General features: G+C 40.1%; 1 protein-coding gene across 4 annotated transcripts in view; it reads right to left on the bottom strand.

Moving 5' to 3' along the window:
* CCDC191 (coiled-coil domain containing 191) overlaps window positions 1-15,585 on the bottom strand; it is a 96,869-nt gene that overhangs the window by 70,797 nt on the left and 10,487 nt on the right. For all 4 annotated transcript variants that reach the window (XM_060198334.1, XM_016185258.2, XM_060198336.1 and 1 more), the window contains 4 exons: window positions 13,526-13,667; window positions 9,316-9,459; window positions 5,139-5,317; window positions 1,763-1,986 (listed from right to left, as the gene is read on the bottom strand). In XM_060198334.1, coding sequence (XP_060054317.1) covers window positions 1,763-1,986; window positions 5,139-5,317; window positions 9,316-9,459; window positions 13,526-13,667 — 689 coding nt within the window. The remainder of the gene's footprint in view (window positions 1-1,762; window positions 1,987-5,138; window positions 5,318-9,315; window positions 9,460-13,525; window positions 13,668-15,585) is intronic.

Raw genomic sequence — 15,585 nt, 5'->3', positions numbered from 1 at the left:
CCTGAGCCTGGCACTTGAAAGAGTGAAGCGCATTGTCCACTGCTGAGCTGTTTTAAATTGGGTAGAATAAGAGCAATCAAGAACATGGGGCAGCAGCCGCGTAGGCTGATGAGGTGGGAGAAGGGATTATCTGAAAGACCAGAGGGTCTTTCTGGCCTCTCACTGTGAGTTTCTAGTCACTTCAGTTACGTTGCTCCAAGGCTTTTGTAGTTCATCAGTACTAGATTTCAGAATAATACATTAGTTTTTTCTTTTTTAATTAAACTTATATTCTACACGAGGATTCCTAGTAGTATTTCACCTATGAGAACTATTTTGGCTCTCCTCTTATGTCAGATATTCTTTTTCCTTTATCAGTTTCAGGAAGGCGCGGGTAACCTTCTGTAGAAGAAATAAATACACTATCGCATTTCGCACAGGACAAGCACAATTAGCGAAGAGGCACAAGGAAGTTCAGGCAACCAAGAAATGTAAAGTAAGCAATATGATAACTGTTAACACATGCAAAAGTATTGGCAATAATGACACTCTCCAATGTTGAGAAGAGTGTGGTAAACTAGCCTACTGCCAGCTATGGTATAAGTACGATTCATTTGGAAAACAACCCAGCAGTGTTTCAAAAGTCATAAAAAGACTATACCAGCTAACTCAATAATTATACTTCTAAGTATATAATTAGAACAAAAAACAAACAAACAACCAAAAACTTGGAAAAGCTCTATGTTTACAGAGGCTTACTTCACTATGATCTTAGTGAGATGTCTAAAAGAGAGGAAATGCTCACCAACCTGGCAAAGGGAGAGCATTACATAAATTATGGTCTAGGAACTCAATGGAGTCATTCACAGACGTCAGGACTCCAAGCAATGTGTTAATTACAATAAATAGAATAACACATCAAATGTACCTTATGATTGCAGTTAAGTATATAAAGGTACCAAGACTAAGAGAAATGGCAAAATTTATTATTTGTATTTATAGAGGCCAGGAGGTGGTGCACCCGGCAGACTGCACACATAACCAAGTTCAAGGGCCTCCACTCAACCTCCCGGTCCCTTCAGTCTCCTCTGATGTCACAAGTGGAGAAGCAGTGCTGCTCTTTCTCTCTCCCTTTCCATCCTATCTCCCCCTCAATTTCTCTCTGTCTCTATGAACAAAAATACAGAAAACATGCCAGGCATGGTGGCGCGTGCCTGTAGTGCCAGCTACTTGGGAGGCTGAAGCTGAAGGATTGCTTGAACCCAGGAATTCTGGGCTGTAGTGCGCTATACCAATCGGTTGTCGGCACTAAGTTTGGCATCCCGGCAGTGAGGGGCCACCAGATTGCCTAAGGAGGGGTGAACCAGCCCAGGTCGGAAAAATACAGAAAACAACCAGGATGGTGAGATGGTGGGTGGCTTCTCTTGTATTTTGCCATTGCAAAGTTTGTGCATTAAAAAAAAAAAGAGTGGGGGGGGGTAGCGCTGCGGGTTAAGCGCACGTGGCGCAAGGTGCAAGGCGCAAGGACCCGTATAAGGATCCGGGTTCGAGCCCCTGGCTCCCTACCTGCAGGGGTGTTGCTTCACAGGTAGTGAAGCAGGTCTGCAGGTGTCTATCTTTCTCTCCCTCTCTCTGTCTTCCCCATCCACTCTCCATTTCTCTCTGTCCGATCCAACAACGACATCAATAACGACAACAATAATAACTACAATAAAACAACAAGGGCAACAAAAAGGGAATAAATAAATAAAGGCCTTCACTCAGCTTTCCAAGGCTGGCTTACGTTTTCCATGCTTCTTCCACAGTGTGTTTCCTCTCAATTATCTCCCTCCGTAGCTTTACCATCTCTCTTTGAATCTCCTCCTCCTCTTTCTTGGCCTCCAGAACCTTCCTTTTCTTCTCTTCTTGCACTAGAGACTGAGCCTCTAAGAATGCCGATTTTTTCAGGGTCTTTTCAATTCTCCGGCGCTCTAGTTCTTTCTCACGTCTTAGACGATTTTCTTTGACCTTTTAGGGAATACAACAAGGGTGAAACGCAACCTTTCAAGTAAAAATAGATATACAAAAACTTAAAACATATTTTGATGTTCAGAATATACCCAGAAACATTCTAGGCAGGAACTCCACGGTTTATTAATCGAGTAAGAGGAATCCATTGTTTACTGGATAAGGACCAACTTAAAGTTTTAGATGAAATCAGATAAAATGATTTTCAAGCAATATAGAAATGGCCTGCATCAAGGAAAAGTTGAGAAACTAACGGGCTAATTGTCAGTGTTGGACTGTTTCTTTCCTTTTGTCTTTTTGATTCAGTAATGGTATCTTACCCATATGTATTTTTTTTCAAAATGTGTACTACTTACTTCTAATTGATTTACTGATTAAAATTTAAGATAGAAGGTTTTTTTTTTTTTTTTTTTTTAACACAGCACTGCTCATCTTTGGCTTATGGTGGTGGTGAGGAGTATTAAACCTGGGACTATGAAACCTCAGGCATAACAGCCTTTTTTTTTTTTTCATTTTTTTTTTTTTTTCCTCCTCCAGGGTTATTGCTGGGCTCGGTGCCTGCACCATGAATCCACCGCTCCTGGAGGCCATTTTTTTTTTCCCCCTTTTGTTGCCCTTGTTGTAGCTTCGTTGTGGTTATTATTATTGCCCTTGTTGACGCAATTCGTTGTTGGATAGGACAGAGAGAAATGGAGAGAGGAGGGGAAGACAGAGAAGGGGAGAGAAAGATAGACACCTGCAGACCTGCTTTACCACTTGTGAAGCGACTCCTCTGCGAGTGGAGAACTGGGGGCTCGAACCGGGATCCTTAGGCAGGTCTTTGTGCTTCTTGCCATATGCACTTAACCCGCTGTGCTACCGCCCAACCCCCTATGACAGCCTTTTTTTTTTTTTTTTTAAAAAAAAAGCTTTTATTAGTGATTTAATATTGATTTACAAAAATGCAAAATAACAGGAGTACAACTCCGCAATGTTCCTACCACCAGAGTTCTGTCTCCCTATTCCCTCCACTGTAAGCTACAGCAGTTCTCCTAAGGTCACAGATATGAGTTAACTATAATTTCTACAGCCATCTGTCTATATTTGTATATATTTGCCCGTTTTTTAAAAGGCCCCATCTTCTCTTTTCCAAGTCACACATAACACCTATTACTACATCTAAATGTCCCTTCCTTTTTCCTCTTCTTCCCCCGGGTCCTGGTGTGGTCATCTTTCCCCCTATCATTTCTCCCCTGCTGGGAGTGTGGACCTACATTCTTTCTGGGGTGCAAAAGGTGGGAGTTATGGCTTCTGTTTGCTTTTCCTCTGGACATGGGTATTGGCAGGTTGATCCATACCTCCAGCCTGTTTCTATCTTTCCTTAGTAGGGGGCTCTGGAGAGGTGAGGCTCCAGGAAACACTGGTGAGGTTGGGCATGACAGTCTTTTTACATAACCATTATCTATCTTCCCCACCCAATAATAGTATTTTTTGAGGCTATATTGTAAAGGATAATATAGTGATTACTGTTTAAGGACCACCACATGGCAGGGAAAGAAGTTCTGTGCTAGAGCACAAGACTTGTATACATAAGATCCCAAGTTTGATTCTCAGCACCACACATACCAGAGTGGTGCTCTGACTTTCTCATTAATATAACTAAATACATTTTCAAGAAAAGGGACACCACAACCCTTTGTTCATGTCTATAATTACTTACACAGATTTGTGATTATGGATTATATTTAGAATTTTAAAAGATGACTTTCTCAGATACTTAATAGTGAAATCATCTTGTCAAAGCTTTTTTTTTTTTTTTTTTTTTTGCCTCTTGGGGCTCGGTGCTGGCATTATGAATCCACTGCTCCTATGGCCATTTTTTAATTTTTGACAGAGAGAAGTTGAGAGGGAAGGGGAAGACAAAGAGGGAGAGAGAAAGATAGACACCTGCAGACCTGCCTTACCACTTGTGAAGCGACCCCCCCCTGCAGGTGGGGAGCAGGGGGCTCGAGCCCAGATCTTTATGCGGTCCTTGTGCTTCATACTATGTGTGCTTAACCCGGTGCACCACCACTCAGCCCCCTCAAAACTATTCTTTAGAGACTTGCCTAACAATGAACTTAGTGATCCTTTTCCTCCTGCTTCATTTAACTTAGTTAACTTCATTTAACTCTCCAGCTAAGACTTCCAAATAATGATTCTCTCTCTCTCTCTCTCTTTCTCCTTTTAAAAGTCTTTCTCTCCATTCCTGCCGCCACCCCCCCTTTTTTTTTAGCAACACATTGGTTAGTTCTGGTTTGTGTTGGTGCTGGGGATTGAACCTGGAACCTCGAAGCCTTAGGCATTAAAGTCTTTTGCACAACTATCAAGCTATCACCCTGCCTGAGTATGTCTACTTCTTATTAAATCTTCTTTCTTTTGTTATAAATGCAGACCAAGAACATATTTCTACCAGTCTCTGAAATTTCTATTGTTAACTAGGGACAGCTTAATGATTTAAAGTCATCAGAAATTCAGTGTTATAAAAAGACAACATGCATATGGATAGACACTAACTCTTCTCAGTGTTAGTTCTGGACATGCAGCAAAATATGGTCATTCTCATTTCCTGAAGTACCTCTACAAAGTGCTGAGAATTATTTTTTTTTCTTATAATCTATTATTCTCTTTGAAGAAAAGAAAGTTCCCATATGCCTTTCTAATTCAAAACAGCTGACTTATATTTAATTCAGATCTGTCCTCTCTTTCAAATTATAATCACAAAATGAGTAAATTTTTCAGTTGTCTAGAAAAGGATTATTACAACAGTCACCAGAATATTCATGATATTAATATATTGATGTCACAACTCAAAAAACAAATTCACGCAAAACCTAATCTACATATTTATAAGAGGAACTTCCACATCCAAACTAATAAAAAGTTTACCTTACCATTCTTTTGGTCAAAATCAATGATTCTTTTTTTTTGTTTTCCTTAAAGATTTTTCCTATCCTCAGTTGGTTAACACTATTTTTCTTTTGAAGTTCTTATATTTTATTTTTATTCTTCTAGCCAAACTACAGATGGCACCCTTCTTCATAATAAAGCCTAAGTCTTTATTTAAGCTTATTAAATGTGTTACACAAAGATTACTTCCTGTTATCCATTTTAATTTTGTTTTTCCCTCCCACCTGCTTATGTCTCATCTCCATGGTAAGACGAGGATCCTTCTGCTGCTTCTTGTCTTGGTTTCTCTTCACTCCAAGATCTTCCAGCATCCTAGAATCCACCACATCTTTGTGTAGCAGATGGTCTATAAATTTTTGAACAGTGGTACTTTCCTCTTCTTCCTCCAAATAGTCACATAAATCTAAGGGAAACAGATCAACAACAAGAAGGGGAAAAAACATAACAAAAATGTAAATTTCATAAAATTTACATATTGATATAAATAACTGTGGTACAATAAAATACACAAAACTGTGAATGTTCCCTGATGCCAGTTAGATGACTATGCTCTTAGCAGTTACATATACCTGTGAGAAAAAAACTTACATTCAGGAAGAACTATCTTCACTCTAGTCATTTGATCTCCTTATTACCAAATCTAAAAAATATTACTTCATTTTAATCATTCTTGTGTATCCCATTGCTTTATTCTAATTTTATATTATTATTATTATTGATCAAAACACTGCTTATCTCTGGCTTATGGTAGTGCTGGGGATTGAACCTGGGACCACTGAGGCTCAGACATGGAAGTCTGATGTATAAACTGCTATGCTATCACTCCAGTCCTGCATTGCTTTATTGAAAATGGCTTTATTGAAGTATAACTGACATCCAATGAACTACAATTTTTTTTTGATAGAGACAGAGAGAAATTGAGAGGGGAGGAGGAGAGAGAGGGAGAAAGAGATACCTACAGCACTGCTTCACTACTTGTGAAGCTCCCCCTCTGTAGGTAGAGACTGGGCACTTGAACCTGGGTGCTTGCATATGGTAGCAGATACCCTCTACTGTGTATATTACCACCTGTCCATGCAAGATTAAAGTCTACTATAAGTTTTGACATATGCATATATCAGACAAAACATCACTGCAGTGAAGACACATTTGTCAGTCCCAAAGAGGTTCTCATTCTGATTTGTACTCTCTCCCACTCCTTCCTGTGTTCTTTGTTCTAAGATAACCATAGACTTTCTGCCACTATGGAGTTGATTATATACTCTAAAAGTTTCTATCAATTAAATTAGATTGACATGTAGTTTTTGTCATCTTTTTAAAATACATTTTTTAAAACTTTTTATTTAATTTGATAAGACAGAGAAACTGAGAGGGAAAGGGGATAGAGAAAGAAAGAGAAAGACAGAAAGACACTTGCAGCACTGTTTCACCACTCATGAAACTTTCCCCCTGCAGGCAAGGACTGGGGACTTGAACCTAGGTCCTTTTGTATGGTAACACATGCACTTAACAAGGTGCGCCACTGGCTGGTCCTGATTGACATGTACTTTAAAAATATATATATTATTTATTTACTCCATTTTGTTGCCCTTGTTTTATTGTTGTTGTTATTGATGTTGTTGTTGTTGGATAGGACAGAGAGAAATGGAGAGAGGAGGGGAAGACAAAGGGGGAGAGAAAGATAGACACCTGTAGACCTGCTTCACTGCTTGTGAAGCGACTCTCCTGCAGGTGGCAAACCAGGGGCCTCAAATCCGGATACTTAATGCCAGTCCTTGCGCTTTGCATCACTTGTGCACTTAACCAGCTGCGCTACCACCCCACACCCTAATATGTGCTTTTTTAAAGTTTTCTTTCACATGTGCATGAAGCCAGGTCCTTGTACATGCATAATTTTATCACTCTCAGGCTGAGAAAAAAAACCAACCCCTTTTTCCCCCTCCATTAAAAGAGGAGAGAAACCATAAACCACAGTAGTGGACCTTTCTCTTGTGCTATACTGGTACTAAGATACAGTACCAAGTCTCACATCCAGGCCTCCAGAACGACAAAGCTTGTTCCTACCCAGTGAGTAATCTCTCTGAGTCAGTTGTTTTCTGCTTTTATTGCTGAGCAATATTTTATTGTATGGATATACTATAGTGTGTGTGTGTGTGTGTGTGTGTGTGTGTGTGTATGTTATTTGCTTCCAGGGTTATCACCGGGTTCCTGCACTACAAATCCACTGCTCTTGGAGGCCATTTTCCCCATTTTGTTGCCTTTATTGTTGTTATTGCTGCTGTTGTTATTGCATAGGACAGAGAGAAATCTAGAGAGGAGGGGAAGACAGAGAAGGGGAGAGAAAGACAGACACCTGCAGACCTGCTTCACCACTTGTGAAGCAACCCCCTTGCAGGTGGGGAGCCAGGGGCTCTAACTGGGATCCTTACCGAGGTCCTTGCACTCCTATAACGTGTTACTCATTTCATCCATGGATGGATAGATATTTTAATCGTTTCCAGATTTGGGCTATCTTTAACTTTTTTTTTTTTTTAAGAAACTGCCAAATTGTTTTCCAAAGTGGCTAAACAATGTCACATTACAACCAGCAATATAAGACTGTTCTAGCCCTCCACATCTTCACCAATACTTTGTATGCTTATTCTTTTACATGTAAACCATTTTAATAGGTGTGTGTGGTAACTATTCTTTGTAGCTTTAATTTCCATCTGGGTAGGTCCTATAAGAGTGCATAAATCTTACATGAGGATCTGCCACCTCCATCACGAGACCCTTTCTGTAGAGCTAAGGGAAAAAGGACCTCAGAGCCCTTGGCTACATGTGAAGAATCCTCACAAGTTAACTATTTTAATTTGTGTGATGCTAGCCCTTATACAAGTTATAACCTCTTGAAAAGATATATGAAACATTATGTAACTATTTTATAAGTACATTCAAATACAGGTATTTAAATGTAACCTCCACAAAGTAGTCATTCAACATACTTGAGAAGAGGCACTCTGAAAATAGCACTAATTGCTTTTTCACTCTCTGTAAGTATCACAAAAAACAGAATATTATTATTTTTTATTAAGAGTGTTTTTCCTTTTTTTTTTTTTTTTACTGAGAGGGTTAATGCTTTATGACATATGACATATACGTACAATTTCATTATGTACCAGGACCAGGCCCCAAAGAACAAGAGATTGTCTATCCTTAGCACTTTGTCCTAGAAAGAACACTACTTTATAGAACTTACCCCCTCAGTTTTTAAAGTCTCAAGATAGACAAAAGAAAAGCAATTTAAAAAATACTTAAGAATATTAATGCAAACAAAATAGTACTTTATTGAAGTAAGAAAGATGCTGAGCTTCAGCACAAATGAAAAAAATGGGTTCAGTAAGGAGGTGCTGGTAGAGACATTTTTCACACTAAAACAAGTTATCTTGTACTTATTAACATGTTGGCTAGGATTTTTCTCAGTACAACTGAGAAACATACATCCTCTCAAATTTTATGATGGCATAATAAATGGGAAAATTCATGAACTCTTCTTATGGCTGGTGTCAGATGAATTTTGACTATTCACTCTTCTGACTTGAAAAAATATTTACATTCTCTAAGCTGCATTTTACTCATGTTCAAATGAATTAATAAAACAACATACAATTCTGTTAAAAATTAAATAGGGCAGTGTAGACAAATCTGACATGGTGTCTGCCACATTGTAGATGGTTGAGAAACAGATTATTTTAATAGAAAAAATGATGTAAGAGGATATAGCATAAATAAACTGCATCAACAAAAATTAATGACAATCACAAAGCTTAACAAAATGCAGAAAAGTTAAATAATGTGTTAATTCAAACAATAGATTCCTTAAAACGTTCATTGGCGGGGCCAGGTGGTGGTGCACCTGGTATGTTACAATGCTCAAGGACCCTGGTTCAAGCCCTCAGTCCCCATCTGTAGATGGAAAGCTTTGCAAGTGGTGAAGCAGTTTTGCAGGTGTCTTTCTTTATCATCCTTACCTCTTGATTTCTGTCTCTATCCAATAAATAAATAAAGACAATTAAAAAATCTCTATTTGATAATAAGATTTAGAACAGTCGGATAAGATTTTACCATCAAGGGAGTCCGACGGTAGCGTAGAGGGTGAAGCAGACATGGCGCAAAGCACAAGGACAAGTGTAAGGATCCTGGTTCGAGCCCCCTGCTCCCCACCTGGAGGGGAGTCACTTCACAAGCAGTAAAGCAGGTCTGCAGGTGTCTGTCTTTCTCTCCCCCTCTGTGTCTTCCCCTCCTCTCTCCATTTCTCTCTGTCCTATCCAACAATGACCACAACAGTAATAACTAACTACAACAATAAAAAAACAAGGGCAACAAAAGGGAATAAATAAATATTTTTTAAAAAGATTTTACCATCAAATTTGTTGTATTTCAGATGATCATTGACTTCTGGCACAGGAGGGAAACTTGACACGGTGTCTTCAGTATCGCCTTCTCCATCACTTGCTAGTTCTTGTTTAAGTTTGGTGTTTAACCAGTCGTTGACCAGTTCTTGAGCTGGCAATAAAACAAACTTACCTTCTGAAAATATTTTATTTTAAAATTTTATTTATTTACTTGATAGAGACAGACATAAATTGAGAGAAAAGGGGGAGATAGAGAGAGAGACAGAAACATTGCTTCACCACTTGCAAAGCTTCCTCCCTGTAGGTGGGGACCAGGGACTTGAACCTGGGTCCTTGTGCACTGTAATGTGTGCTCAACCAGGTGTGCCACCACCTAGCCCGCTTTTAAAATACTTTAGACTTTCTTTCTCACTGGTTTCATTCATTCAATGCATATTAGCTTAAAAAAAATCTATCACTTGACTGTTTTCACTCATTCAATAAATATTAGCTGGGCATCTCTCATGCCAAATACTATTCTGGATGTTGGAAATTTAACAGTGAGTAAATCTGGGAAAATACATCCTATCATCATATAGCTTATGCTTTAATTATGGAAAAGAGATGATAAATGGATAAGTCAGAGAAAACAGAAATGGTGTACAAGAAATGGAAGATGACTTTTTTTTTAATTTTCTTTTTCCCCCTTTTGTTGTCCTTGTTGTTTTATTGTTTTGTAGTTACTATTATTGTTGTTATTGATGTCATCGTTGTTGAGAGAAATGGAGAGAGATGGGGAAGACAGAGGGAGGGAGAAAGATAGACACCTGCAGACCTGCTTCACTGCCTGAGAAGCAACTCCCCTGCAAGTGGAGAGTGGGGGGCTCGAACTGGGATCCATACTCCCGTCCTTGCGATTCTTGCTACGTGCACTTAACCCGCTGCACTGCTGCCCGACCCCCAGAAGATGACTTTTAATGGTTTTAAGCTGGGTGGTCAAAAAATACTCCTTTCTTGGGTTGGCAGGCAAGGCCCCAGGGTTGGATCACAGGCAAGCAGAGAGGAAAATAAAGGACAGGACTAATCCAGGGGCCTCAAGATTGTCAACACAATGCTCTTCCAGTGGTCAATTGCCCTGGCATTGGCAGTGAGTACTTCTTTTCTTCCATTAACAGTCTCTCACAGATGAAAGCATGCTGTGGGTCTTTTCTTTTTTTCTCTTTTTAAATTTACTATGAAAGGGAGAGAGAAGAGGGCGACTGGAGCACTGTTCAGCTCTGACATAAATGGTACTAGAGACTGAACCTAGGATCTCTGGGATCTCAGGCATATAACTTGGTGCTCTAATAGGCTGAGCTATTTCCCTGGCCCACTGGGACTCTTTTCTTCACTGATGTCAGCAAAACTGACATTGGGTGTCGGTCCCTGTGAAAACACAGGAGATTTCAATAACTACTACTTACTCACTGGCATGCTTAGCATTTAAACAGCCTTAGATGTTTCCTCCATGGTATGTGGCTGATTATAATATGCTAGCCCCTTCTACACTCACAGCATATTGCTATAACATAAGATGCTAAGCTTCCACCAACTATCCCCCTCCTTTTTTTTTCTTTCTTTCTCTTTCCTGCCATTCCTTCCTTCCTCCATCACCTTTTATCTTCTCCTCCCTCCCCTTCCTTCCTTCTTTCTTTAATAACTTTTATTTTTTAAATTTTTTAAAAAATTATCTTTATTTATTGGATAGAGACAGCCAGAAGTTGAGAGGAGGAGGGGAGATACAGAGAGAGACAGGCACCTGCAGCCCTGCTTCACCACTCGCAAAGCTTTCCCCCTACAGGTGGGGACTGGGGGACTCGAACCTGGGTCCTTGTGCACTGTAATATGTACACTCAACCAGGTGGGCCACCACCTGAACCTTCCTTCCTTTCTTTCTTTCTCTTTCATTTTTAATTGCCACCAGGTTTATCACTGGGTTCAGTGTCTGCACTACAAATCCACTGCTGAGTGGCCATTTTTCCTCCCCGCCCCCCTCCAGGTTATTGCTGCCTGCATTACAAATCCACTGCTCCTGAAGGCCTTTTTTTTTCTTTCCATTTATGTTGCCCTTGTTGTAGTTATTATTGTGTTGCTATTGATGTCGTCATTGTTGGATAGGATAGAGAGAAAAAGAGGAGGGGAAGACAAAGAAGGGGAGAGAAAAATAGACACCTGCAGACCTGCTTCACCGCTTGTGAAGCGACTCCCTGGCGGTTGGGGAGCCAACCAGGATCCTTAGGGCCGGTCCTTGTGCTTCGCGCCATGTGCGCTTAACCCGCTGAGCTACCGAACGACTCCCCCATTTTTCCTTTAAAAAAATTTTATTTGAGGACCAGGTGGTGGTACACCTGGTAAAGCACTCACATTACAGTGCACAAGGATCCATATTCAAGACCCTGGTCCCCACCTGCAGGGGGAAAGCTTCATGAGTGGTGAAGCAGGGCTGCAGGTGTCTGTCTCTTTCCCATTCTATCTTCCCCATCCCTTTCAATTTCTCTGTCTCTATCTAATAATAAATAAATATTAAAAATTGTTGATAGGCAAGATAAAAATTGAGAGTCGCAGTGGTCTGGGAGGTGGTGTAGTGGATAAAGCATTGGCCTCTCAATTATGAGGTCCTTATTTCAGTCTCCAGCAGCACATGTACCAGAGCGATGTCGGGTTTTCTTTCTTTCTTTCTTTCTTTCTCCCTTTCTTTCTTCCTTCCTTTCTTTCTTTCCTTCTTTCTTCCTCCTCCTATCTTTCTCACTAATAAATGGATTATATAATATATATATATATATATATATATATATATATATATATGACAGAAATTGACAATGGGAGATGAAGATAGAGAAAGAGAAAGACACTTGCAGACCTGCTTCACACTTTGTGAAGCATTCCCCCCACCCCCTGCAGGTGGGGAGTGGAGCTCAAACACATGTCCTCGCACATAGTTAATGTGTGCGCTCAACTGGGTGCCCCAACCACCAAAGTTTTAAAATTTTGCAGGTAAGAGATGACCCAACCCGTGCTCCCACTTGTGCCCACCAGGGGGCTGAGCAGGGCCATATCATGGGTGGGGGAAGTGGGCTACGTGAAGTCTGGGGTTTGCAAGGCAGGAAGGGGGAGGGATGGGAGTTAACTCACAGGTTAGAGAAAAAGAAAAAAAGGAAAAGAGAGCTTTGCCTCTGTTGTTCCTCCAGTACCTGAAAAAGACATACCACATACAGTATAATGATCATGCATGAGTGTTTTGAATGAATGGCAAAATAAACTGAGTAACTGGAGATTTAAATAATTCCAACAGAAACTGGTTTCTGAGGCCGGGCGGTAGTGCAGCAGATTAAGCGCACATGGCATGAACCGCAAGGACCCGCATAAGGATCCCAGTTGGAGCCCTCGAACATTAAAAGTGGTGAAGCAGGTCTGCAGGTATGTGTCTTTCTCCTCCCCTCTGTCCTCCTCTCCTCTCTCGACTTCTCTGTCCTATCCAACAACAATGACAGCAATAATAACAACAACAACAACAACGATAAACAACAAGGGCAACAAATGAGGGGGAAAAAAAGCCTCCAGGAGCAGTGCAGGCACAGAGTCCCAGCAATAACCCTGGAGGCAAAAAAGAAAGAAAGAAACTGGTTTCCAGGACAAGGCACTCTGACTTTTCTCCTACCCCAGAATCTTTCTCACCTTCTTTGCTAGTTCCTATAGATCTCTTCATTCCTAAATGATGGGGTTTCTTGAGAGATCAGTAACTAAGACACTGAATTCCAAATAAGTAAATACAGCTGCAATCAGTTTCAGTCTGTATTTCTAAGGAACAAAGGTCACTTATAAGCTAGTGCTTGAATTATCAGTATGTCACCAGGTCAAATTAACATGTTGCCCTTGTGCTCTAGGTCTAGTCCCTTTATCCCATCCATCAACTGTTTAGATCACACTGCCTCTGGCGTGGTATTATTTCAAAAGACAAAATGGGCCTTAAATATGACCTTATTTCTAATCTTAGAGTGAACTACATTAAATTAACCAAGTAAATTAACCAAGCACCTATCATGTCAGATTCTTTCACAGCAGGAGGAAGAAACAAAGATGAAGAACAAGAGAAAAAAATTTTTTTCTATTATAGTTTGAAAAGCATTATAGGTTATGTTACAACAGTTGTACTCTGAAGAATTGTTAACATTGAAGTCAAAAGAAATGTTTTCTCTCACCTTCTGCATAGATCTCATCATGATCTTCTATTTGTTCAAATGCTTCCAGATCTATAGCTTTCTCCCATGGTCTTCTGGAGAAATCTGAATTTCCAGCAGGAAATGTCTTTGAAAGTGCAAATTCTGAGGCTTTCTCCACTCTCTTTAATATAACGGAAAAAATTGGATGACAACTTTATTCAAGGTAAGATAACTTATCTCTTATTCAAGAATCTAATTTTCTATTTTTCATTTTCAAAGGGTTTATTAAAAGTTAAGCATCTATATCAAATAATTTTTTCTTTCATATACAACATGAAATTATTTGAATAAGGGTTCGGGCGGTGGCGCAGTGGGTTAAGCGCATGTGGCGCAAGGCGCAGGGACCAGCTAAGGATCCCGGTTCAAGCCCCCAGCTCCCCACCTGCAGGGGAGTCGCTTTACGGGCGCAGAAGCAGGTCTGCAGGTGTCTGCCTTTCTTTCCCCCTGTCTTCCCCTCCTCTCTCCATTTCTCTCTGTCCTATCCAACAACGAACAACATCAACAATGGCAATAATAATAACCACAAGGAGGCTACAACAACAAGGGCAACAAAAGGGGGAAAAATGGAGCAGTGGTTCATGGTGCAGGCACCGACCCCAGCAATAACCCTGGAGGAAAAAAAAAATTATTTGAATTATTTTATTTTTAATGACAGAGAAAGATATACAGAGAGCTACCAGAGCAGAGCTCAGCTCTGGTTTATGGTGGTGTGAGGGATTGAACCCAGACTTTTTTTTTAAATTAATTTTATTTTTTTATTTTTCCCTTTTTGTTGCCCTGTTTCATTGTAGTTCTTATTGTTTTCTGTCTTCGTTGTTGGATAGGACAGAGAGAAATGGAGAGAGGAGGGGAAGACAGAGAGGGGGAGAGAAAGATAGACACCTGTAGATCTGCTTCACTGCTTGTGAAGCAACTTCCCTGCAGGTGGGGAGCTGGGTGCTCCAACCGGGATCCTTACACCGGTCCTTGCGCTTTGCACCACGTGCACTTAACCCACTAAATTACCACCGACTCCCCTGAACCCAGACTTTGGAGCCTCAGGCATGAAAGTCTTTTACATAACCATTGTGCTGTCTCCCCAAGCTTGTATTTTACCAAATTTTTAACAGGGTTTCAGAACCTTTATACTTGAATAAGCTGTGGCTGGCAAAGTGGAATAGTGGGAAGAGCAGCAGACTCCTGTGCTTAACTGTCACGTGTTTGAGCCCTGGTACTGCATATGCCATAGCGATGCTCTGATTCTCTTTCTACCTTTCATGCCAAAAAGTCAATCTTTTATTTTATTTATTTTTTTAATTGTCAGTGTGTGGAGCTTTGTGCTGGCACTATGAATCCACTGTTCCTGGTGTCCATTTTTTTTCTTTTTCTTTTTTATTTGATAGGACAGAGAGATATTGAGAGGGGAGGGGAAATAAAGAGGGAGAAAGACAGGGAGACACCTGCAACACTGCTTCCTTCACCTCTTGGGTAGATTCCCTCTGCAGGCGGAAAGTAGGATCTCAAACCCAGGTAGGTCCTTGTGCATGGTAATGTGCAAGCTCAACCGGGTACACCACAGCTCTAACTTTCTAATTTCTAAAAAGAAAATCTTTTTTTAAGTGGTTATTTAAAGTTTAGTTTTTGTTTATAGTATTATCTGGAAACATTACTTTAAATAAAAAAAATTTCTTTTTTTTTTTTTTTTTTTTTTTTACTAGTTTCCATACCAACAGTACTGGTAGATTAACAGAAACCAGAGGCATAGTAACTACACTTCAAGTTACACTCCCTGAATGGAACCTCCAATCATATATAAGGCAATGATGCGGACAATAAAAATATGCCCATTTCATAGTACTGGAGGAGGGACTGGCAGAGGTGGGCAAAGAGTTTTTGGCATTTTGTGTTTTCTCCACAAAGCAAAAAATAACATTTCTTCTACACCTCTGTTTCTAGTCTTAAGGTAATAATCATTCCATTCTTTCAGTCCAATAGGACAAAATCCTTGGAGTCTTAAATATCTTCTTCCTTTCTCTCTCTCTCTCTCTCTCTCTCTCTAT

The sequence above is a fragment of the Erinaceus europaeus genome, chromosome 9, assembly GCF_950295315.1.
Source record: "Erinaceus europaeus chromosome 9, mEriEur2.1, whole genome shotgun sequence".
Taxonomy (NCBI): domain Eukaryota; kingdom Metazoa; phylum Chordata; class Mammalia; order Eulipotyphla; family Erinaceidae; genus Erinaceus; species Erinaceus europaeus.
The sequence above is the reverse complement of the archived record's forward strand: the minus strand, read 5'-3'. Positions and strand labels throughout refer to the sequence as shown.